This window comes from Polyergus mexicanus, unplaced genomic scaffold, assembly GCF_030449975.1.
Source record: "Polyergus mexicanus isolate NDT 795.1 unplaced genomic scaffold, iyPolMexi1.0 SCAF_6, whole genome shotgun sequence".
NCBI classification, from domain to species: Eukaryota; Metazoa; Arthropoda; class Insecta; order Hymenoptera; family Formicidae; genus Polyergus; species Polyergus mexicanus.
Genome location: NW_027223326.1, coordinates 8,743,273 through 8,770,555, shown reverse-complemented (window position 1 = coordinate 8,770,555; position 27,283 = coordinate 8,743,273). Strand labels below are relative to the sequence as shown.

The following is a 27,283-nucleotide window of genomic DNA, read 5'->3' as shown; positions in this document are numbered from 1 at the left end:
AAGATTTATTCAAATAAATTATAAATTCGAGACTAAAAAAGATAAATTTATTATACGAAAATTTATTATACTTTCCGTTTTTATAAAATCTCTACATATTGTATGTCGCTTTTTACCAATAATTTTCAGATAATTTTCGATAAAAAATATATAATATAATTTTAAAAGTTTATTTATGTTTATCATATTTTTCAGAATTAGAATTTAAAATTTTATATTGTTTTGATCTGAAATAAAAAAACTTAAATAATTAATAATAAAAAAAAACAAGATGCCGGGGTTTCAAACTGCTATGTTGCAATTGTTATATTGATGTACACGAAATCTGCGATCCGCGCTTGTATGATTTAGCCAAAAATACAGGTTTAATGAATGTTAGATTAAATCGATTCATATATTATTTCTATTTAATTATTTATCAAAATAAGTGTGTACAAAAAAGTAACTAAATTTATTAGTATTGGACGGCAGAAAATGTTTGAATCGATATAATCATAGTTTTTTACGAATATAATCGAAACAATCAAACGAATCAATGATTGACTTATATCTAATAAGTTTGCGTCGCTGTTAAATGATTAATTTACCGTAAATTAAGCCTTTAATATTTCAAAATATGATACCACACCTAATACGCGGATTGTAGCATATAAATCTTACATAATTATTAGTAAACATTTATCTCGTATTCTTCTATAATGAGATATACACATCACATATAGTCTTAAATGTATAATTTTCAAGTATTGTATATTGAACTTTATAATATACAAAAACAATAGCCTCGCGCTTAAAAATCGTTTCTGTGATTTGATTTGGTATCGCTTGAATGTTCTATGCGTTAATTTTTTCATTTGCTACAGCTGATATTCTTCTTTCCATACGATTAGTTTTCCAAATTTAAATCATCCAAACAACTTTTAAGCGTATGACTTACACGATAGTGATTATTATTATTATTACGCTTATGTATTATTTAAATGGACAATAACAACATTAACATTAATACTTAAGTACGCGATGTTTAACATAATGTCGCAATAGTCATATATACGTCATAAGAAAAAAGAAATTTATAGAGAAAAAAAAGATATATATATATTTTCATTAAAAGCGATCTAAAAAATATGCAAATTAGTATAGCTTAATACATACAAAATTTTTAAGTGAAATCTTTTTAGCTGAACAAAAAAGTTTGTCCGGCAACACGATGGTTAAGATCATATTTTCCACAAAATTCTCATCGAAGAAGTATTTGAATTCTCGTCGAATGAGAAATAACTAAAGTATACCGCTTGCACATACCATTTGAGGCGTTATAAATTTATAGAGCAATTTGTGCGTCGCAACGCATATTTTTCCCGTATTCGGCAAGAAACCGTGTCTCTCCTTGCTCCCGAATTCAATAATCAGCTGCGTAACACATACGTCGAAGGACAGAGATCGGAACACCGTATGATCGTAATATAACATTATCCGACCATTATCTTACTTGAACATTATCTACCATACAACAAATTATCACACGTACGGACACATAAATTGGGGGGCTTTGATTGAGGAACGTGATTGTGTCCATTTTCGTATATGAAAATAATCGCGATAAACGCGACGAAAGATCAATAACGAGATAAAAATAATACCTTGAAACGAATTCTTTGTCGCTTTAATTTGTTTTAAATTATTTATATTTTCATTTCGATTTTCGTTTACTTGTAATAAAATCGCATCAGTTTTTACGCGGAAGAAATTGTCGTTTTTAAAAATCGTAACTCTCGATAAATGAAGAACGCGCGATCGTCTGTGTATTAATCGCTTTCGAGACGAAATTATTTGTCGGGTGTTTCCTCCGTTTCTGGTTTCGTGTACAAGATCTCGGCATATTCCGTTTTATCCTCGTTGAGCCGCCGGGATGTGGTACCTTGTTGTGTGAGATCCAGCTCCGCGTAAACTATTCCACCCTCACCCGTCGCAGGATTCGTCCTGCTTTCCTGCGCAACTGGCTCAGCGATCTGAAGTTACATCGCGTTTTTTAGATATAAAAGCTAATAAAAGATCTCGATTTTAATTAGCATTTTAATGATTATATTAAGATACGTTATAGAAAAATTTATTATGCCAAACTTGACCCTGTCATATAAGAGATCTAATACATCTTTTTATTTTTTTATTTCATTCTAATGAAAAAATTACAAGATATACGATACGGTTGGAATTCTACACTTATAGTTATGTTTTTTTATTGCAGACATGAGAAAATTATAAATCGCTATGCATAATGTAACGTACTCCGAATTTACATTGAATTAGTGATATCACTAATTAACGCAGTGACAACATTTCACCAAAGATCAATAAATATTTTATCGATTTTTAGTAAAAACACACTTTGTTCCTCCATTTTATGTTTCACTGAATATGTGCGTAAGATTTCACTGAAAAATCCGCTACCATTAATTGGTTCTTCTCAGTGAAGTTTTACGGTTTGGACTATATTTATAATTGGAATTACTGCTTATCAATAATAATACACTGATGATATTTAAAAGAGTATAATTTTTTTCCAACGTATATTATCGTAAGCATATTATCGATTTCAAATTGGCCAATTTAACTATAAGTTCGTTATTGGCGATAAAACATATTCGAAGAAAAGACCAGTAGAATTTACCTTCTCATCGTCGACGGTGACGATGGTCTTCATGGTGTCCGTATCGGTACCCGACACTTTATCCTTGTTACGTCTAAAAAGTCTAGACAGATTAATCCTTGGTTTCCGTTGTCCTCGGGACGATGCTCCGTCTACTTCCGATCGGGAATATCTGCCGGCACTTTCTGTGTCGCTTCTGATAAAGAAAATTAAGATGTTTCTTCTCATATGACACATCTCGTCAAAATGTGATCAAGCGATTTTACGGGAATTGCGAAATGTTAAGCTGTATTATGCAGTGTTTATGATATTAATTTTTCAATGTTACCGAATGACAATTAATTATATTTGTCCCGTATTATTATTCCCAATGTATGTGTATCTGGTATTTCCTGATCAATTTCTGCGCGAATATATATGTATACGTGTACCTGTTTTTCTAATTTAACAAACAACGAACGTTAATAAATATGTCGTTAAAAAAACATTTATGATTGCACGTGTACAATACGTACAAAAAACCGTTACGTCAACTTGTGCCACCGTCAAGCGCGATACTAATTAAATTCTAAGTGCTAATTATTAAATCTTATCTACTCCTCGCTCGTTTATTATATACTTGCCTCTCCTTAATATACATGTACGGAATACAAATGTCAATAATCCAATTGAAACAATAATCGTTAAAAAAATCATGATGGACAATTGCAATAAATAGTCTTTTTGTTTTAGTTAATTTATAAAAAACTGCATCGAATATTTTATAGCATAAATTATAGCACCAGAAAAATTGTACGCAGCAAAAATTGTATTGACCAAAGTTTTATAAAATTTTGTAATATATTGAATTTATGACAATAGAATTTACGTTACCCTCTATATCATAAATAATATATACGTTTGATTATCCAGCAAATGTTATAAATTAGATATTAATTATCACAAAATATTATAATATTCATTATTTCAACATAATACATTATTTAGAATATTATGTTATTTAGAATATTTAGTTATTTAGAGAAATCTTGCTTCCAAATATTATAAAATAAGCGCTGCGAGAGAGAGAAATTAATATAAATTATATATACATACATGTAAATTACGATGAGATAATATTAGAGATGAAGCATACATATAAATTGAACAAAGCACTCTATTTTGGCTAGTTAAATTATTAGAGAGAAATATCATATAAGCAAAATATAAGTACGCGCATTGATAGCGCATATAGAAAATAAATGCGATCGTCTGGAGAGGTAATTCACATAAGCAGCAATTATATATTCTATGTATATTATGGGCAACTAAGCTGCATGTTTCCTTACTCGTGATGCCTCATAAACTGGAAACTTCGAAAAAAAAAATGTGGCGCTAGTTTTACATTGCAGTTACGTAATTATGACTCAAGTCACAAGTGTATTATATTTTCTTTGTTTTGCTTCTTGTTCTTGCGATTTAAATATTGCAAAATAAATATCACGAATCCATGCAGGTAAATGCTCGGAATTACGCAAATCTGCGTTTAGCTTTTTCTTTGTATGCAAATGATATAGGAACAAAATTCTATTTTAATTGTTCTAATATAATGTATACTAAGCAGAAATAGAAATTGTCATAAGGAAAATAAAACGCAAAAAAGATGCAATATAAAATGAGGTAATCAAATAATCGCTGATATTCGAATTTCATTTGTTCATATATCGCGAAAATCTGCGTAAAGATTACGTAAACATCGTACCACGAGATTGACGCAGTAACATTTAGCATTAATTCCGACCATATTTATTCAGGATTTATCTTATCTGACCGTATAAATGAGAATTAGGCCATTTATATAGTTAGATCATTTTTATCTAATATATAACAAAATTATATTGAGCTATACACCAACAGATTTCGACATTTTAGATTATGATATAAAAAAAAAAATACTTGACTTATTACTACAAAATTGATAATTATATCGATAATAAATTGTGAATTAGTCTTTATATATTTCTTTGTTTTCATGAGATCGCGAGTTAATACAAGTTAGAGATATTAATCTATTGTCATATAAGATTTTTTTATTTTTATCAGAAATATCATGAGGGGAGAACAAGTTCCCAGTTTGATCAAATTGTGCAGAAAACAGATGAACATTACTCTATTGGCCATTAGCTTTCCGCGCAATTTGATCCAATTTCTCTGTCCTGACAAGTAAGAAAAGCGAGCGTCGACGGACACATTCGACATTGCGGACGAATAAGATAAAAAAGCTGCTGCTTGCCTTTTTCTAACGACATCGGCCGCAGTTTTCGATTTCTCGAGGCGAAGAAGTCTAACGCTCGTCGCAGGGTCCGCGAAGTCTCTGAAAATGTGCATGCTTGGCAAAAATCTACGACAATCATCGAGTGACGGAAAAATGACGAAAAGATCTACTGTTCGTCTCTAAATTGCGTCACACAATTTAAATTAAATTAAAGCAAACTACGATAAATGAAGTATTAGTCATGACGCCATGGTGCAAGTATGTGAATATTATAAGCAAGAGTGCGATAAAATGTGAGTTGTATTTAATAATAATCGTATATTTTTTTAATGTACTCACGATTCCCCGAGATTTCTGGTGGACGAACGACCTGAAAGTAATAAGGAAAATTTGGCTTAAATTTGGCAATATTTCGCTGTTAAAGCTGTTTCCTAATAAAGATAAGAACACAATTGATATTTCTGACAAGCCTATTTATTTTTAAATGCGATAATTAATCATTAAAATGATAATGAAATGTGATTACTATAAGTTTTTTTTTTCTCTTGGATTCATTTTAAGATTTATTAAAAACTTTTATGAATATTTTTAATTGAGATATATGTTTGAAGTTAATATTTATCATCAACATTTTTTAAGTTATAATGTATTCCAACTTATTGAAGTAATCCAAGATTGTATTGTTTATTTCATTTGACATGTAAGACAATAATATTTTTTATTATAACTTTAATACAATTTGAGCGTTTACTCAAGAGATATCAATAAAGAAAAGAAATTTTTCTTTTACTTTCTTTATATATATAGAATAGTTAATTTGGAATATCGTAATTTGAAAATCTTATATTTGAAGCGGTATTTATAAAATAATGTACGTACTTAATTATCATATCTTACAAATTAAGAATCAATATGTCAGTATATCAAGAATAACACATATTTTATCAATAAACTTTGACCTATGATGTCAATCTATGGCACCATTCCTTTCTAATTCAATCACATATGTTATGTACTTTTTTGTATTTCATGTTAAAACATCTCTCAATAGTATTACGGATATTAATGTACAGTTTTTCTTTTTCACATTCACCGAATGAAAGATACAGATCATTAAAAAAAAATGTTGCGATTAATATCGCGCCTTAAGAATTAATTAATTTTCATGATATTTTAATTTCTGTATTTAGGAGACTACATCCTGTCTCCATAGCTGTAACAATAAGATCTCGAAATTATGATATAAAAAAAATGCTCAATATCGTAAATATAGTTTAATGGTAGGACGTGACACATTTTTCAACATTTATCTGTGTATTTAAAACAAATGTTTTATTTCAAAAATCATACGATACCTAAGTATAATATCATAGCGATGAATAAACTTATAGTTAATTATACATACAGCTCTCTATATATTAATTTTATTTGAATTCTTAGATTTACTTTTCGCCTATCGCATTGTATCTACAAGTAGAGATACAAAATCGTGTTCTCGCGCGCTTGCGGTGTGGCTGTTTCACTTTAATCGCGGTTGTATATAGCGTCGTTTTTTAACCATTTTGCTTTCTTAATTTAGATATTTAGCGATCTCCGGAGTGTATTAACTGACCGCCAACGGCGCCATTTTGATTGGGCCCTTAATCGGAAATGGTGAGATAACGATATCGCGCAAGTGCAATTTTTCGGTAACTCAACCGCGATTTTTCACGCAGTACTTAGGTGGCTTCTAAAAATGTTTCAAAGGGAGAGAGAAAGAGAGAGAGAGAGAGAGAGAGAACACCAATTGCAGGTATTTATAATATATATCTCATGATACGGTGAATCGACACCGCCATTGCATGCTTCCTCATCATCATCTTATTCTATAGAGACTTATATTAACATAAATATATCTATATCATATATAATATATATATAATATATATACCCCATTGTATATGGCCAACGATCATGCTCCTTAATAACGTATGTTATCTTTTCGTTAATATATTATGAGTTTTACAAATGTTCATTCAATCTTTAATTGTCACGGGAATAACGATAATGCGATCGAACGTGCGTACACATCTGTATATTTTCACACGTCCGTGTATGTATATATATATATATATTATATCCTCGCAGCATGATCATCGAGATTTTAAGTCGTAAACGTTACAAGTATAATTACATTATAATTAACTAATTATATAAAAATCAATTACCTAATAGCTGCATTGATATCAATAAACATGTATTAAAATGTATAGACATAGGCAGGTTTTGTACGCAAATGCATCCGTATATGTAATCTTTTTGTTTCTTTTTTTTTGATGAATCTTGCAATATAGACGTCGACGAGGAAATCGTGTTTAACGATCTCGCTCGATCGCAATAATTCAAATAAATAGCGCAATAAATCGAAATAAATCGCAGTTTACGACGATACTTGCCACGTTCTTTGTGTAAACACCGATATTGTTTAAGAAAGCGCAGATCTGTTACGATAATCATTTTTTCTCTTACTAAATATAAAGATGTTAGCATATAACTTACAGATTAAGATAAAGGATGTACATGGTATTCTCTTATGGCATTTTGTAAATAAGACAGAAAAAATCCTATATATCAATTTTGGCAGTGATCTTTAACGTTGTTCTTGTTATGTATCTCTGAACTTGTTCAAGCCAGCTTAGTCTCGTGAGATTCATTGAAATATTTAGTATTACAATGGCTTTAAGTATAGTAATAGCAGTTACTTTCAATAAAACTGATGAACTAAAATCAGAAACTTGCAGAAAAAGATCTAATTAAATAACAAAATAAATACTATTGGACTATACAAAAAACACGGTAAAAATTTTTTATTTAAAAAATATTTTATTGATAATTTTGGTTACTATCTTTTTTAAGATTCGAAAAAGATTTTTGAAACCAGTGAAAAAACGATGGAAAAACAGTAGAAACGACAAGCAATTTGTCCGTAGAATTCCAATTATATTGCGTCACTTTTAAAATATATTAAACATTCATTTAAAACCCAATATTATTCTCCGATTGTATTCGCTGTTACTATATGCTTGTGATAGTTCTATCTACTGAGAGTAATTTTCGGTTAGTAAAAATCTCCGATAAATATTCGAAAGCGAATCTTAATGGTTGGTGGTTTAATCGTACATTTTACTTTCCGAGAATAGCTCTGTGAGAGAATCTCATGTATATACCTAGTCTAATTGTAAGACAGAAAATTGAAACGCGTTTATCCGTTTTAGTCAGTTCTCTTTTTGTGTCGTTTCCTTTCAGAAACGGTAATCTCTCTTATTTCTTATAGAATATTGTGAAACATTTAAAAATCAGATGTGACCATATATATTACTTTTTATATATTGTATATAAAAAATTCGGATCGCCCTAATGCTCATATTCGCACTCGCTACGATAAGATCGCGATGCGCAAGAATATGCAGAGAATACCGCATATTTTTTTTCTTTTCTTTAGGTAAACGCGCGATTTCCCCTTTTCCCTGTGTTTAGGCTCTCTCTATTACATACATATATTAACATACTCTGGCATATAGTACACATAATATTTATTAGCATGATATATATTATACATATATAATGTATATATAAATTAAATACATATATATATGTATATATACACTTTTTCTATATATATATTATGTATACTAATAAATGTCCGACATTTGGGTTGAAAACTGATGCAAGATGGTCTCTTTGTGACAGCACAAATACCATGCCAGCTTCGCGAATAGAATTTTCAGTTGGCAATTTTTTAACCACGCGTATCAGTATTTCAGTAAAATAGAACAATCAATATCAGTCTTCTTATGCATGACATCTTTTCTTTTTGCTTCCATTAACGCTAGAAAGAAAGTTGGAAAAATAACAGAAGAAACTTTTAGCAGATCTAGATATGTGTATGATTACAAAATAAATGAAAGGAAATAAAAGGACAAATTTCCAATAGAACTGAGAGAAAACATGCGGTAGAGACATAAACGCTCTGTAACTGAATATTTGCTTCGTTTTATAAATCTTAAAAAAAGCTTGTCCATGTGTGTGTGATATGTGAGCTATAACAATATATAAAAAGATGACATTGACTGTTCTAGTTTCTAACACATCAATATATCTAATCGCGCTTTTTTCTCTCATTTTTTTCTTTTTTTTTTTTTTTATTACACGCCTTCCTCGCATATTTCATTCTTTTTTTTCATCCATTTATCAGAGTTTTTAACTTGCTTTAAGTGAACTTCACATATTTTCTCTCCACTCGACAATATCTTTCAACCTAAAAAAAGTTCATGAATAACGACAGGTCGATTCAGCAATTGGAGTGCAAGCGAATAAGTGAGTCATTCATTCGATCGACATTCACGAACACTTGCAAACCAAGAGCTCTCGACGCAGAATATATATCTGGTACTGTTTTCTTCGCGAACTTATTTTATATATATATTTATATATATATATCTTTATATTTATATATATATATTTAGTATGTACAACACGCAGCAGAGATTCGACCGTTGACCGACGAGTTGCATCGGCGTTCTCCTTCATTGAAATTCGCTCAGAGTATGATCAATTTTTTTAAAATCATATTCTGCTTAATAATCACTTCACGTCCTTTTCCCCTGTCTCCGACGAAAACCTCGATGATCTCGTCGGTCTCAGCACGGCCCTTTTTTGTAAATAAAAACACGGATGCATCTAGAAAAACAGTAAAGGATTGTACGTACCGAATTCGATAACGTATCGTCGATGAATTGTTCATTCATCCTTTGGTTCTTATCCGATTTTTACGCGATGCCGACGAGACCTACATACATCCAGATTCGTGTATGTTGTGTACATGTGTATGTATGTGAATAATGTGCGCGCATGAAGCAAATATTTTAGAATTATATTTGTGGGGATTAGTTAAAAAAAATTTATCAAAAAGTACAAACAACACTTATTGTCGAAGGCAACGATAAGAATATACGAGGCTGACTTTAAACTCTTCACTCACAATATTATTAATATGCGGCGTAAAAATAAAGCCGGTGTGAGTAAATGCATATAGGATGTTTCTCTGTAAGATCTGCATCAAACTATATAAAAGCGTTGTTTTAACTAGTGTACCTGACATTTTTTAGCAAAAAGTTTATCCAAAAGTGTATTTCTTAACAAATAAGAGAAATTCTGAGAATAATCTCTCTATTACACAAAATCGATTTAAAATTAATTAAAAAACAAGATTTTATTATAAATTTAAATTTTAAGATCTTAATTTATCAGATTTTTTTTTAAATTTGCCAAACTATGGATAATTGTACAATCATCTAAATTTTCGCAAAAAAAGAACGCTGACTAAAAATCTATCGAAAAATTACAATTTTAAAACTTGATGCAAGTCTTTCAATAATTCTGTAAAAATGTGTTGGGTGAAAAATATATTTAATGCACTGTACATAGCGCGATACATTTAATACGATAAAAATGATTCACGCTATGAAATATCTTTTGCATTTTTAATAACACGACAAAATTTTGAAAATTTGATTTTCAAAATTGTACTTATAAATTCATATCATTCCTTAAATATGATTCAGTTGTCCTTATATATGCTCAACGTATTAATTATATTCGTCATCCAACAAATTAAATAGCGTGTCGTTGAAAGAAAATAGATTTAATTTAATTTAAATTGAAATGTGTTCTTTTTGTATAAAAATTGCATATATAATCGCAAGTGTCGCTCTTATAGATAGTCATATACATATATCATAGAAAACATGTAGAATGAAAAAGTACGACGAACGAATTCTGTCGATTGACATATAGTACTGTCTAATGACGTATAATATAATTTATTTAATATCATAAGAATATATCAAATCTTGGTTCGACGAATATACTTGATTCAATCGTGCAATTCACGGTCACGTGTGAACGCATATTACACTAAAACTTTATATATAAAATCGTTCTTCTTTTATAAAACGCAATAATTATTATTATATATATATATATATATATATATATATATATATAATTGTTTCATAAATGAGATTCTGTCTAACAATAAGTGGAATACATATCTTATAAAATCGCGTATTCAGTACAGATAAAACATCATCGTAGACGTTTAATCGCTATAATTATATACAGGATGTTTCGTAAATTGCGTAACTCAAGGGAAAACAAAAAATAAAATTAGACACAATAATTAAATCGAATATTTTTCGACTGCTTAATCGAAGTGAAATATTGAACGAACATATTTCGAAATAATAATTTTGATATATTTCCTTGAAAAGTTGATAGATTTTAACTATCTACATATATATTCCTTAAATGCAATAGAATTAAATAAGCAACTTTTTGCAATCCTGTTTCGAAACTTACGTAACATTCTGTATCTTTACGCAATGGTCTTATTGTACTATGTGTATACATAACTTACAAAAAGATCTCCCTTTATTAAAATGCATTTAAGTAAAACACGCGTCAGGAATGTTATAGTATTCGTAAAAATGTTACAGTACAAATGGCATAGGATAATAATAGTCCTGCCTAATAATATTAAAGACACGACCGCACTTTCGATTCCGAAATTTCATAAAAATTTTTTCTTTCAACATACCTGGCAATCGGTTCTATTGTTCGCTTGTATGCTCGTTTTGTATCTAGAGTATACATTAAAATCTAAAGCTCTTTGTTACGTGACATACAATAGAAATTTCGTATGGTTAAAACGAGAGTGCGTATCGTGCAATAAATGTATTCGGGTACAAAAATTTTTATCGAAGTTTGGCTATTCTCGAAAATCAAGGCTGAAAACGCGCTATTCTACATCTCACAAAGAACAAAAAAGATGTACGATCACAGTGTAATAGACACGTTTTATAACGATTCACGTTTACGAAAACATTTCTAACGTGTTAAAAGGAAATATCTTATGGAATGTGTTTTCTTACCTTGATGATACGCACACACGCGCTGTTTCTCACACGTAATGAATATATGCAACTTTCAAGAAACGTAAGCGCGTACATGAGTAAAGTCTCGTCGCGCGTAACAAACGTATCTTCTCGTATGTATAAGTGCGTATGTATATGTGTGTGTTTTTAATAAAAAATTTCGGCTGCACAATTTGATTTGTCCGGGTTACCGTGAGAATGCCTATCGTCTCTTCGGGAATGGTACGTCCCCCGCAAAATTTGTCATAACTACTTTATAATCATCGCTAAGTTCGGCATAAAAATCACATACGTCCAATGGCGAGCAAATCACGGTGAAATCCTCCCGATCACTATTTCATATTTCGATATATCGCGGTACAAATCCGTAAAAAGAATTAATATCCTTACATCAGATCATTGTCTTTCTCAAAAAACAAAAAGTAATTCTTAATTATCGAGTATTTTAAAAATATACAATTGATACTGTTATAAATGAGAATAATAATTGTATCAATATAGTTCTCAGAAAATTCTAATCCGCGAATAAAATTAAAATAATACCAAAGTACATAAATATATTGAAAAATCAGCATAATCAATTTCAATCTATCGAACAATTTTCGCATTGGCGATTGATGAAGGGAGATTCGGAGCGTCACAGTCAAATATGTCGATGGATCGAGAATCGAGCTTCCCCAACGCGAACACCTATGGTCGTACCTGAAGGCCATAAAGATTTGACTACCGTCAAAGAAAATGACAAAGCGACGCGCGATTGAAATAGAAATTCGTTCCCAGATTGGAAATTTCGATAACAACCCTCGCTGTCAATCGATTCGGCGCGCGCGCATTTTATGATCGCTACGTATACTTTCGCGATTTTGCTTTTTGAATATTCGTTAAGCGTGATATATTTAGCAAAACATGCGCGACGTAAATTACGAAGAAATTTACGTATTAAAAGGCAAGTTTCACATCCTTAATAGATATTCTTATCATCAAAATTACTTAAGATAAGAATTGAAATAATGTTTAGTCTAATAATTTTTACGAATCATAAAAGCGATTCTTTAAAAAAAATATAATTTGATAAAATATAATAAAAAATCTTTTTGAAAAAGATATTTAAAAATTTGGGTTGCATATATGTAGAAAAAGATGATTTAAAATTAATTATTTTTATCATCATCTAATATCATATTATGAAAAATTTCTTAATTTCAAAAATTTTTCTGTTTTTTAGTTTCTAAAATAAATATACTTAGATATTAATAACTTAGATTTATCGAAATAAGTGATGTATGCTGTTTTTAATCCTCTCGTTTTCAAATTACTTTTATATTTATATGCAGTACCCAGTGATTATTAATACAATGATACAATGGAGTACACACATTTTTTTATATCTCTTTTAATTTTACATAATATATTCTTCTTTTTATATATATGTGTATATATATATATATATAATCTTTTAATTCCTTCTTTCTCTTCTAGTCCACAATTGTTATACAATTATACTAGGCATTTCAGAGAATCACATTCAAACAAGTCAATTACATGACAAAGTTGCTTCTTGCAGAAATTTATATAATTCTCTAGAATTTACGTACACCCTTATATATACTCTTAATACACATGTAATTCGCGATTATATTATGTGTGAAGAAAACGAGAGGATTAAAATATTTTACCTTATGCTACGAATGAAAATGAGAAATAAATAGCGTATATCGTGCACGCGCGCGCGCTCACTTTTCACGATGATCGCTTTCGATCATATTTAACGGGAAACGTCCATGCGCTTTACTCACAAAAACAGAAACCATAGAGAGAAACTTGGATCGTTACTAAAGAGTCCGACGTGGCGTGAACAAGTGCGACAGCTCGGTTTTCCTGTATCGAAGGAAAGGGTAGAGGGACGAAAGAACGAGGCGAGGAAAGAGAAAATTTCTCCCTCCTCTCTTTTTTGTTCTTTTTTCTTTCTTTCTTTCTTTTTTTTTTTTTTTTTAAACGGGCGTGTCCGTCTTCTCGTCCTTCTTGGCGTCTTTGACGTCTGTACGGCCGTTCACGTATTCCGTGCTCGCGTGTATCGGATTCTCTTGGCCCCCCTGCGGCAGTTTCTCATCGATGATACGCGGGTCCTCGTGATCCTCGTCGTCCTCGTCACCGGGCGTGATGTGCGCCTCGCTTCCGGCGCCAACGTCACCCGCAGTCTCCTCGTCGCCGCGACGTCTCGCTGCAACAAGCAACGCCACGATCGGTCAAGGCAAATGTGCGTGTGTGGATTCTATCTCTTTCTCTCTTTTTTTATTGTTTTGTTCTCTTTGTGAACGCGAATTTACTCACGATTACGAAATGCTGATTACAAATGCCGTGTATGTCGTCAATAAATTGATATTGTGGATATGCGATATTTTCTTGTAAATTTCATAAATGAAGATTTTGTGTTTCTGCATAAGATATGTCTCTCTATAAAATATGTCGATTGGGGTAAAGCTATTCGCAAAATTGTAGAACGAAAAAATTGACACGTTAATCTATAATATTTGTTTGCGCATCAGAATTATTAATTATTAATTTTAAGTTACTTGTTCAATAGTTGCTATTCTTAATAAGAGATTCGAGAAAAATCTTTAAGATTATTCTTTAAGATTTCTTTAAAATTATTATTTATAATTCGTACTCTCTCTCACAGACTGCATTTATACATAAGTTTTAACATCCATTACGCGATTAATGTAACATACAATGCGATTGCATGTTATTGCGAAAGTTTCACGTTATTACTAACGAATACTTTCAAAATTTATCGAAAATGTAAAACATCATGTGTACGTGTGTAAGTGTGTCCGAAGTGAAAGATATTATTATGTATATTTAATTATCTACGCTACTAACAATAAGAGAGACGAGGCATTCAATTTATATCGCTCGTGCGTTATACAAAAAAATGTATGAATTAACGACTGTGTCAAAGAAATAATCGTTGTAACATTCACAGGCATAGTCAACGTCATACTATGATCCAAGCAAGATAAATCCGAATAATTATAGCGAGAGTACGATGTTGCTTTTTTCAACGCTAAAATTAGCAGCTAGCAAAGAATGCACACTCAATCTGCGCTGATAGATATAAATCAACAACGAGGGGATTCTTAGGTGACAAACATGCTTGATTACAGTCCGAGGAGGACGGGCAGAGGAGACGGAAAAAATCGCAATTCCAATCGTAACCAAAAGATACTGAAACGCGGCGATGAGCAATATGAGAAAGCACGCGAAGGTAATCGGTATCGATTATGTACCGACCGTAATTTCACCACACTTGCCTTTGCCGATTGTTTATCATCGTTGCTTGTTGCGAGAAAGAAAAGAAAAGAAACGCTATACCTATCCATTCTCAGAGACTTACAGCGTGTTCGCACGACTCGATTTTTAAATATATCGACCCGTGTGAAAATCACGAGTCTATGCAGCTTTATATCATGATTCTTATCAGATTTCGCAGCGCTACTATCTACAAATATGATATAGCACGGCAATAATCGATATTGATACGTGTTAATTATTATTGCTCATTCCCATGGTATAATGTTTTGCATTATAAGCAAAGAATGATTTTACGCCGATTCTATATTACAAGCGCGACATGCTAATGAAATCACGTAGTGTAAATGGAGAATCGTACAAGATGATTGCGAGCATGTGGCAATATATAAATATGCTTAAATTATCGTTGATAGCTACGGAGCAGATACTATTGACATGCAATGAAGTTCGATGACGTAATTATAGATATGAAGAAATTATAATTATGTTGATGTCAACGACGTTGATGTCGATGAAAACTTGAACATTGAATAAATATCAAAATATTATTTAATCATAAAAAAATACGTACTTTTTTATACACTTAAATTTCTTTGGAAACAAAATTACGAAGATTACGACTGTTATTTCTAACTATCCTATCCTTTGTGTTTATGATATTTCATTCATACGTATTATACGCGAAACAGAATGGTTATCGATTCATGAAGATATATAAAAAAATTCTGAATTTATTGTTCGGAATTTATGAAAATATTGAAATATGTATTTTTCTATGGAATAATTAAGCAGGGGTGTAAATCATCGGGAAAACAATTTTATCGTCTATAGGTATTTTTAATTGCTCTGAACAGTGTTGGCCGTAAAAGTTTCGCCGCTAAACTTTGCGGTCTCTGCGGTTTCTATCGGGATGCTGTACGAGTTCATATAATTGATATTACATCACTCACAAACCGTAAATTAGGCCGCGTAAATGTGAGAGAGTAAGAGAGAGAAAGATTTGCTAAGAGAATGTGATATAAAGCTCTATAAAATTCGCGTTAAAGAAATTTTTTCAAACGTCGAGTGTCAAGAGAGCTCAGACCGTTTTCTATTACAAAGATATCTCTTTTATGCTCCATCAAAAATATTTCTTTCCTTGACTTATTTCCTGACAGTATATTTATCATATATGTCTTCTTATAAATCTTCTCTCTTTGAATACAGATAGTTCGCGATTCCACGTTAAAAATAGCTATAAAACAACGCCACGAGGAAGAAACGGGCAAAAATCGTGCGCGTTTAAGCATCGAACTCGGCCAACGAAAACGAGAACGCGGTAGAAGCGATCGATTAATCCAGGAAGCAGCATGTTTATCGGTGATATAAAACGCAAGCCATAAATCGATAAAGCGATTACGTATCGACACATGCCAAATAAAAATGATGGGGCGGCGTAAAAATTCGAGAATATGTCGAGGGTCTACAAGACGAGAACGTGGGGAGCGAGAGCGCAAAGTGTATTAAATTTGAAAGGGAGAGTCTACTTCTCTCGAACGGAGTAGACGGATCGTGATCGTTGATAAGCCGACGTTGAAGATGATGACGCGCGGACAAGAAAGAGAGAGAGAGAGAGAGAGAGAGAGAGAGTGTGTGTTGTCTGCTTGATAAAAATGATTCCGCTTGAGAAAAAAAGAGGTGACGAGCGAGCGGACGGTTCGATGATGAATGAGAGAACGAGCATTATATCAGAGAAAAAAGGGAGGTGAGCGGGAAGAGAAGTATTTCGTCCTGCCTGAGGTAACTTACCCCTGGACAGTGTCATGCCTAGAGTACGGAATCGCAAGGTAATCGTTGACGTATCTCCGTATTCTTTACTTGGCCCGACTCGCATGCTGTCCTATATCGGTGTAGCGGCACAACACATAAGATATTTGCATACGTTCAGAGATAAAAGATACATTTATATATATATATATATATATATATATATATATATATATGTATATATGTACTTATATAATACTTATATATGTATAGAGTAAAGTACGGTATAACAGAGCATTACAGAATTGCTTCGGAGCGCACTAATTAAACCCAGTATATACGCTTCTACTGCACGCGCGATGCTATGCTACCGCTGTGATAATTATCTCGATTTAAGCTAATCGTATATCGCAGACACTGCTCCGCGCGATCGTAACGCATAATGTTAACGAAAACAATAATAATAAACTATGTAAGAATAAATAATGACAACAACAACGACAACAATCACAACAAGAAAGGTGATATAAGTAATACACAAACGCTGTTTCATCGCACTTCGAGTTTTATATCGATGATCGTTATCGTTTTATCCGTTTCTGATATTTTCTTCGAATATCCTCGTAGACATTGAAATCTTTCTCTCCATCATTTATATGTGAAGTTTCAGAAATACATTTTCTCCGTGCATTACGTACGTTTGCGAACGATAAGATCGTTTCTCTTTTATCGAACTGTCATGTTTGTCAAACGAACATCATGCGCGCCGGATCAATTTTATTTATTATTTAATTTAAATAATTAAATTAAGATTAGAGAATTTTTCAACTTCTACTCATTTATATCGAAATCCGTGATTTCCTATCATTTTTAATCTATTTAATTATTTAATGTGACACACAAGAAATCTTTCTTTTATTAAATTTTCTTTATATATTGATGGATTTTTAAAATTTTCAGTTAGAGATCAGAAATCGAGAATGAGAGAAAAACAAGAATTAGAAGATTAAAAATGTAAAAACAACAGAATATATAAATTTATATTATCAGTTTGAGATGTGACATATCGAGAGACGTGAAATATTCCGAAATTTTATCGTTTAAAAGCGCTTACATCTTCTTTCATCGACCTATCCACGTATCATAAACTGATTTCTCGTGCAAATCGTGAATAATAAAAAATAAAAAAATTCGCCTTAATTTCCAACTCTGTCATGATATTCGCTCATTTTTCGTATAATTGGCTATATTTCGGTAATTTTTTAATGAGCTTGCATTTATTCCGAAAAATTGAAGACATCGTTCTATGCAAGCAATATATCTTATTCAAGTTTCACGACATTTTCGGCTATAGTGTTTGCGTTCCCGACCGTTCTCGCGCAACGAAATCATTAGAAAGAACGAAAGAAAAATGGGGAGATTGACATATATATATATATATATATATATATATAAGATGTGGCATATATATAATTTAAAAAGATAGGATTTTTTTATCAAGTATATATAGTTTTAAATTAACTTACCTGCAAAGCACCAGCGGCCGGTCGCGCGTGCAAAGATTACGAGGAAAATAATGAGTACGAGCACCAGAACGCCCACGACGATACCGATGATAGATCCAGCATCTAAATCAACACCTGTAAGTCGTAGAGAAAGAATATCTCTCTTTATTATAGTTCTTCGTAATGCAGTTTTAATATTATATCAATTCCTTGGAACGCGAAACAACTGACATAATCTTCTAGTATAGGAATAAAAGAAAAAGAATTTCGTACCTGAGAAAAAAATATTCAAGACCGAAGTGTTTTTAAAGTGTTATGTGAGATTAATTTAAAGCACTATTAATTACGAAGCTGAAATATCATCTCATCAATAAAGTAAAATATATGCAAATGCTAAAAAAATATTTAATCTGATAACGTAATAATAACGATTGACAAATAAATAAATAATTAAGTATATATTTATTTGAGATATTGAATAAAATCTTTTTCTACGACACACACATACACACGACAAATAAGAATACTTGAATAAATTTTATTTCCAAGATATTGATATGAAATCTACTGAAGATAATATTACAAAACTTATACGAATTTTTTTACTAAATCTTCAATATATAATTGCATCATTATAGAGGATATTTTAACAATTTTAATTTTAATTTAATGACAATCAATTTTATAGTATCTATGATTTCGAGAGACATTAATAAGTTTAGATTTTTTTACGAAGATCTTTTCGCGAATTAAATTTTCGAAAGTTAAGCGATTAATAACAACACATTTTTTAAATAAACCTTTTTACTAAATTTTACGCTATTTTATAAAAATACATAATGTTGAAAATTAGTAATTTGTAGAAAAATTGAGCTGCCATAATATTTTCGTCGAGATTATAAAAAAATTATTGAGAATATCCAGTATAAAAATGCATTAAAATAAATAATGATTATAGTGCAATATTACATATACACATCTTTAATTACGCAGCATTTCGTACAATCCGATTTAAGTCGACAAAATCTAGACTGTTTATAGGCGTGTACCATCAAAATTGGTAAATTACTCGTCGCTCGATCAACGTCAACGTGTTCTCTCGTGATTGACGTACATTACGCTCTTAGCCAAATAACAGTTATTAATTTCCCGGCGTGATCATCCCTGTGAGTTTAAGTCAAACCCGCCGCGCACGGAACGCCGCGTTTACTACACAAACTACTTACGTATAGTAATATGAAAAAATAACATTACCTAGTGCGTGCATGTGTTCGGAGAGCTTACCATAGAAGTGACCGAACGCTCCTGCGTGAGCATGCGGTGAAGGATTGATATTGTTAAACACGCATACAAGACATAGATGGAACATATTTTCTAGAACGCGCATGTGTGTGTGTGTGTGTGTGTGTGTGTGTGATCGGTGGTGATTACGACGATCGACATAGTCGCGATTTTATGTGCGAGATCGCATGATTACGATCGTGATAATGGTGAACTAGCCAAGTGTGAACGTCGGTTGATTCAGGCAATCAAAGGAAAAAAAGTATGTGAACAAAGCGTGTGGAGCTCTATTGATTGCTCGCGTGTTACTTATCGTTTGTTTGCTACCATATATAAAAAGAAACTCGCGAATATAATAATTTAATTAAGTAAGATATATATACACGGAACGGTCTTATGATTTTATAAAAAACTTGTATTTAATTGTTTCAACACTGCACATTAAAACATTTTTGACGAGTTGTGCTTTAACGATGTAAATGAATAATAGAATTATATCTTTTAATTAAATTTGCAAGCTTTTGCAGATTTTGTTGTAAATAATTTAATTAATTTAATTTCAAAAATTATTGAAACAAGAGATATATAGCGATTTACATTAAATAAAAAAAAAAAAAAAAAAAAAAATTTCTCTTACACTCATAGACTATTTATGGTTTTCAAATAAATTAAATCGGAAGCACTCCTAATATATTTAAAAATAAAAAACGTTACGTAATTCTTCTATATCTGCTTACATCATTCTAATAATTTTTATAAGATGATTTATATTCATAGGAAGAGTTTATGGTAAAAAAATTAATTATCCCCTAATTATTATATTAATATTGTATTAGAGATGCCACACGTATTTTTGTGCTTATCGTGTGATTTATTCGAGGTGCTCTAATATATTTTTGATATGTACAAAATCCGTGTTTCTAAGAGTGCACGGTGTGTAACGTCTTCAATATAAGATAACTTATGTAAGTCAGATTTCTCGAATAACTCACCTGCTGGTTCCGAAGATGTCGACAAAACGATACGATATTCATACGATCCTTCATTGTTGGTCGCTATCAACGCGTACTCCTTCTCCGTGTCGGATTTCTGAACGCTGTCGATCCTCAGAATTACGCTCCAGACTCCTTTCCCCTGTAAATGTTGCTTTGTGTTACGAACGTAGTACATCAATCCGATTCCGTTCAGCCAAGCTCTTAATGTCCTACGCTGTATCGCTCATTAATTAACTCCTTTAATTAAGCTCTTTAAAATGTCGCCGGACACGTACACGAAGGTCTATTAATAAATTATTCGTGAAGGGTTTTGCTATTAATCTGCGAGTTTTTACACACTCTTTGTAATCCCTATATTAAAGACAGGCAAATTGATAATTATAGGGAACTACTTATAGGAAAATATTATACAATATTTTAATGCAATATATTTTTTTGTATATAATATTATTTTTGTACATTTTAAACTTTATAATCGGATAAATAAATGCTAAGTGTTTCATTTTTTTAAATTCAATTAATTTATATTTTATCATAATCTTCAATCTTATCTCGCAGTTATTTTCTAGAAAAATAACATCATACCGCATTTTTTAAATTCTATCGGTTTTTATTAAATTCTTTTTGCTTCGTGTTCCTGCGCTTTTCTAATCGAAGAAAAATCCATTTGACGATCCTCGATATCGCATCGGGCGTTGTTCTCGGGCGCTATTATAGGAAGGAAAGCGGTATGCTGAGCCTTTTCCGTGAGCTTTCGCCTCTCTCGACCGGCTCGCCGTTAGTAATTGCATTTTCGGAGTAGAAGCTGATTCGTATTCGTCGATGGCGCGTCGCGGCGCTCAGTCGGCTTGCTGTTCACCGATCCGCTGCAAGTTGTGACTTGTGAGAGAGAGAGAGAGAGAGAGCTATGAGCCTATTTGGAAACCATTCATACACGAGCCGAAGCCGAATAGCGCGGCGGTGGCGGCGGCTTTTATTGGTTCTGGCACACGCTGGCGTTGTTCCAGAGTGTTATGCTCGCGCGAGCATGCCGCGTTCGCTCTGAAAGTTTGCGCCTGAATCGTGAGTTCCGACGAAATCATCGGACCCCATTGATATCTCGCTCTCTCTCTCTCTCTCTCTCTTCCTCTCCTTTTTTGATAGAAGAATGGCCCGCGTCATTGAACCGGTTTGCTGTGCGCGTGTCGCTCGATTAACGCTTCAACCTCTTCCTCTTCAAATCGTAAGCTCGCAATTTACCTTTGGGAAATTCGCTAACTTTGCGATCTTTCATTGCAACGTATCGAATAGTTGGTGTATGATGATGATAAAATTTTGGATTTTAGATAAATATTAGAATAAGAAAAACAGTAAGATAAAGAAAGAGAAAGAAAGTAGAAACTTTTTGTCATTTGCTCCTTTTTATCTTTAAATTCTAGAGATTTCTTCCATTAAGAAGAAAATTAAGAACGAAATTAAAATTCTATGGCATCTCACAAATATCCAAGTTTCGTGAAGCTTTTTAGACTTTAAATTTTTCTCTTAAACCGATTTAATAAATGAATTCAAAAAGTGTGATAAGAACGTGCGATTTAGGCATATTCGAGAAAACGAATATTCGCCTCTGTTCGCCGCCCCGAACTAATTAAAAAACGCAACTTGCAAGATCGGCAAATCCATTTAAGCTTTAATTACGGGACGAACAAACCGCTTCTTGTGCTAACGAAACAATAGATGAAGAACAAACGCCTCCGCCGTTCGAGGCCGATCGCGCGGTTCCGATCGATTCGCTGTGTCTGAATTCAATGGAATTTCATTACGGCGTTGTACTCCGTGCGCCCTGTCACACAGGTGCATGGAGAATGCATCCCGAATGAACGGTAAATCGAGGCCCGGACTCGCGGCGCACTACTATTGAATTTCTGTTTCATTTGCATCCATCAATCTAGTCTCGCACGCTCTCTTTTCTTTTCTTTTCATCGGCCAATTATTTCTTGGCCAATGCGCTTCTTTCCTTTTACATTTTATCCGTTATCGAAATATATTTTCGAATTTAAACAAACCGCTGATATCCTTCAGCTGTATTTAATCGAATCGTCAAATGCATCATTTTCTTCTTGTAACACGGTGATTTGATGACGATCGCCTTAAACGTTTAAATGGAATAACTAGAAATGTTAGGATAGCGATATCTTTTTTTTTTTTTTTATAGATGTAAGGACTATTTTTTCGGCACAAAATGAATTATTTAAAAAGAATATTATTTGTAGGCATAATAAATCCAGAGCTTTCGATTTAAAGCCACGAGTAAAGATAATAACAATTTTATTATTTTTTTTAAATTAAAATTTATCGATCTAAATTCAATCATAAAAATATTTAATAATAAATAATAATAATAAAAAAGGAATATAAAGAACATAATGATGGAAAATAATGTTTTTATTATTAGTCATGAAATTACTTTTTATAATCAACAAACGATAATGACATAAGTTATAAATGTTTGAAAAGTATATGATAGATTGATATACGATACATATTAAAGAAGAATTAAAAAGAGAGTCAATTTTTGAAGAAGAAAACTTACCATGTCGACGGCAGTTGAAGTCTCCAATCGATTGCTCTGGTCAGGACGGCCTTCTTCGATTTGCTCTTGATTCACTCGCCATATGAATCGCGGCCTAGGATTCGCATAAATGGTAACATTGATGATTCCCTGTCTGCCAATTACGTATCCGAAACGTTCGAATGTTGGATGTGGCTGAGGTGGATCTGTATAGAAAAAAAAAATGCAATTTCTTTTTGAAATTTACTTATATAAAAATTACAACAAAAAATAATGTTTCTGCAAATTTCCACTGCAATTTTCTATAATTATTAAATATAAAAAAAATTAATATAAAGACTAATTCGTATAAATCATTATTTTGTTATATGTATTCTATTATTGTATAAATATAGAAATATAGATTTTATTTAACCATTTCAATATTGATTGTTGAAGAAGATTCTAAATTGTAAAACTGGATAAAGAAAAGATGTAACGTAGAAAATAAAACTACAAAGGAAATAAAATTTGAAATTTTTAAAAATATGTTCGATTAATAAGGATGAGAAACTGTTTTATATATTATAATATCAATAACTTACAGAATACTTCAAGTTGCAAAGTAGTTTCCTTGGGTTTATCAAGAGCGATATGACTGGCCACGCATCGTAATGTTTTGCCATTGTCGGACCAATCCAAACTGCGTGAAACGTTTTGCATGGCCAAAGAATTCTCGTCTATATTCGTGTCGTAGACGATGGTCCTATCATCGTTGCCGATCGGCTCATCGTCTAGATATTAAGAACAAGAATTCTTATTTTCCTATTACTTGCTATATAATTTTGTTTCATTTCTTTATAATTTCTTTATTAATAAACATGTATTATTAATCCAAAAATGCGTAAACAGAATCTTTAAAAAATTCGACTTGTTTTTATATTGCTTATATCATACTTTCAATAAAATTTACTCTTTGTTTTAACTTGAAATCAATTTTATTACTACAATTGATCTTTTGCATTATTCCAATAAAGTTTTCTTAAAATAATTCCTTATTTTAGTTTCTATGAATTTTTATTATAAATTACGTATGTAAAGTCGGGTATAAAAGAACGCGTTCTTTTTTCTGAAAATATTGAATAATAAACTAACCGAGGAACAACGAGATATTCGCTGCTGGTCGTCCAGACGGAGCGCTGCAACTGATTTCCAATTTTTCGCCCTTTCTGTAAATATTTCTCTGAACAGATCCGGTACTCGTGCGAAGATCCGGGTTATTGGGTGGTCCTAAGCAAGCAAAATAAAAATTTCTTTGTATCGCTTCATTGTACATATCGATTGGATTAAATTGAAACAGCACAGACTGAGATATATTTCTATCCCATATTTTATTATATATTTTATCATTTTATTATTCGAATCTGCGAATCAAATAACTTGAATTTAATCTTATTCGCTACGATGTTTTTTCGCGTTAAAAAAACAATTTCTTTCAAGATATTCATGAATCTCCCAATTTATCTTTATCGGGTTTATCTTAAACAGAATAATTTCGCTCCGAGCGCCTATTTCAGTCTCCGTAAGCAATTTTCTTAAAGAAGATTAATTACTTTTCGAATATAGCTATAGCGCTGGAAAACAAGCTAGTTCTTTTTATTTACTTCTTTCTCGAAAAAAATTAATATTTTTCTCTTTTTACCATAAACCTTTTATAAAAGTGGCCCATTTTATTTGTATCACTTTGTGCTATATGATAATATTTTTATTACATTTGCTTGCAAGTACTGTATTATACTAAATTTAGAAGAAAAGTAATTACGTATTCATGTATATTACGGTAAATTAAAATAAACGCATTTTAAAATTAAAATTAAAATCGCTGTAAGAGTAAAAAAAAAAAAAAAATCATGAAATTTTTCTTGGGATAATCATATGTTTTTAAAACAGAGAAATATAGAAAGATGAAAGACATGTACAAATATTTTTGTAAACGTTTATAGCGACGTTTACAATTTCTTTACAGTATATCTTTGCAGTCTCTACGTTAGACAATTCCGCCGAATTAGAATCCTATTGAATCAAAACGATGGATAAGTGACTTACTCGCAACGATGATTTTCAGAGACGCGGTTGCCTCTTGCCGGGCGGTGATGGTCGTCAGGGAGCATTTGAAGATGCCGTCATGAGTTTCCTTTACTTTGGCGATACGGACGCCGCACTGACCAGTCTTGATACCATCGCCGTAATACTCGATGTTGTCTTCTGTCGTTTCTTCGTCGTTCAGTACTATACTACCCTCGCCAGGTATTTCCACACGGCAAACACGAAGCGATTGAGTGGCTTTGCATAGAATTTGCAAACTCTCACCGACCCGGACAGCGGTTTCCCTTTTCGGCTCGATGTCTATCATCTGATTCGGTTTCGACGCTGAAAGCAGATTAAACAGTTTTGAGTTTAACAATAATATTAATTTTATGATCGTATTGATCAACGAATTACATTATATAAATATTAATAATTTCGGCTTCAAATTCTGGTTTAAAATTAGAAAAAAAAAAAAAAATTTTTTTTACAATAACTTTTTAATTCTGTTTTAAAATTAAAAAAAATTAGGAATATCACACAAGAATCTGTTTTCTATATTTTAAATTATATACATCAAATTATAAATATATTGTATAAAAAATGTGTTGCAAAAAATATTAATTTTTTCGAGTATTAGATATTAAAAAATTGATATTAAATTAGATATTAAAAATAATATTTTTTTATTTTTATCGTTTTAGACATCTTGAAATTAGCCTAAATCAGATAAGACCAAACCAAATAATCAGGCTTGACATTTCGATATAACTATACAACACGTATAGATTTCTACACATTTAATATTCCATAGTATATCGGGAAATATATATTTGACTCCAATTTGTTATGTAGAAGTGCAATGATCGTAATTATACTTTTTCGATGTAGTAAAAAGAAAAAGGGAAAAAAATATTAGCAATAGGTTTTAAGGAACACGCATTCGCATCGATGCCACGTCTGATAAAAAATCGAGGAGGCGATTCGCACGGGCGAAGATGCCGCGTCTACGAAGATCTACGAGACAAAAAGGAAAGTTGATTAAATCCCCACCTGCACTACTTCTATCGCCCTCTTGTATCTTTCTTATACCAACGCGCCCTGCGTTGGAAAGAAAGATAGCCGACTTTTTCGTCTCCCTATCCGCTCTTTCGTCACTGTAAACCCCTCCGGCATGCTGGTACATTTAATCCTTATGTTGCGCGCCATTGCTTTCGATATAGCTTTACGGTTTTTTTATTTCGTTAATTGATGTCTTATAAAACGAAACGAAGGAGGATATCGTGTAGCAATTTTTATCCAAGTAAAAATGTTTCCAATTAAAATTGACTACACGTTCGTTGGCAGAGTACGTTTGTTAAATATAATGTTCTATTTCAATCATATTCTGTCTTCTTACACAGATCCAAATTGTGACAAAAGATTTTGTAAATAATTTTTAGCAAAGTTTAAATGTTTACATGAACTTTACACAAGAGTTCTAATGTAACGGAAACGATAAAGAAACCGCACATTCCATGTGCCTTCGTTATGCAGCAAACCCTTAAATGTTAGTGCCATTAATATGCGCATAAGTATTATTAAAATTTCATAACGTGACATAATATTATAATCAAAGCTGTAGCACGATTTTAATATTCATAATGTTTATTTTACATAATATGCAAGATAATATTTCAGATATATAACTCTCCTTTGTCCAAACATTTTATAAAAATATATTTTATAACTATAGGGTAAAATTATGTTTATTTTGTTACTAATTCGGCATATATTCATCCAATTGTGCAATAAGCAATTTGAAATTAAATCATATTTTTTCCTTTTTTCTTTTTATATACTTGAAAATATTTTAATTATTTTTATCGTTCGCTTTTCAAAATTGATTATAGAGATAAGATTTATATAAGATTTATATGACAATCTAAAAAAAGAGAGAGAAAAGTCTCTA

At 31.6% G+C, this 27,283-nt stretch overlaps 1 protein-coding gene across 5 annotated transcripts in view; it reads right to left on the bottom strand.

Annotated features, from left to right (window-relative positions):
* Positions 1-581: 581 nt before the first annotated feature.
* Fas3 (fasciclin 3) overlaps positions 582-27,283 on the bottom strand; it is a 276,317-nt gene continuing 249,615 nt past the window's right edge. For 3 of the 5 annotated variants that reach the window (XM_070298013.1, XM_070298016.1, XM_070298015.1), the window contains 10 exons: positions 25,354-25,677; positions 24,403-24,537; positions 23,853-24,041; positions 23,290-23,474; positions 20,718-20,859; positions 18,466-18,579; positions 5,244-5,274; positions 4,923-5,003; positions 2,672-2,846; positions 582-2,012 (listed from right to left, as the gene is read on the bottom strand). In XM_070298013.1, the coding sequence (XP_070154114.1) occupies positions 1,830-2,012; positions 2,672-2,846; positions 4,923-5,003; positions 5,244-5,274; positions 18,466-18,579; positions 20,718-20,859; positions 23,290-23,474; positions 23,853-24,041; positions 24,403-24,537; positions 25,354-25,677 (1,559 nt within the window). In that variant the 3' untranslated portion in view covers positions 582-1,829. Of the gene's footprint in view, positions 2,013-2,671; positions 2,847-4,922; positions 5,004-5,243; positions 5,275-13,167; positions 14,100-18,465; positions 18,580-20,717; positions 20,860-23,289; positions 23,475-23,852; positions 24,042-24,402; positions 24,538-25,353; positions 25,678-27,283 lie in introns of those variants that run through there. The other 2 variants (XM_070298014.1, XM_070298017.1) reach the window with 2 other exon arrangements.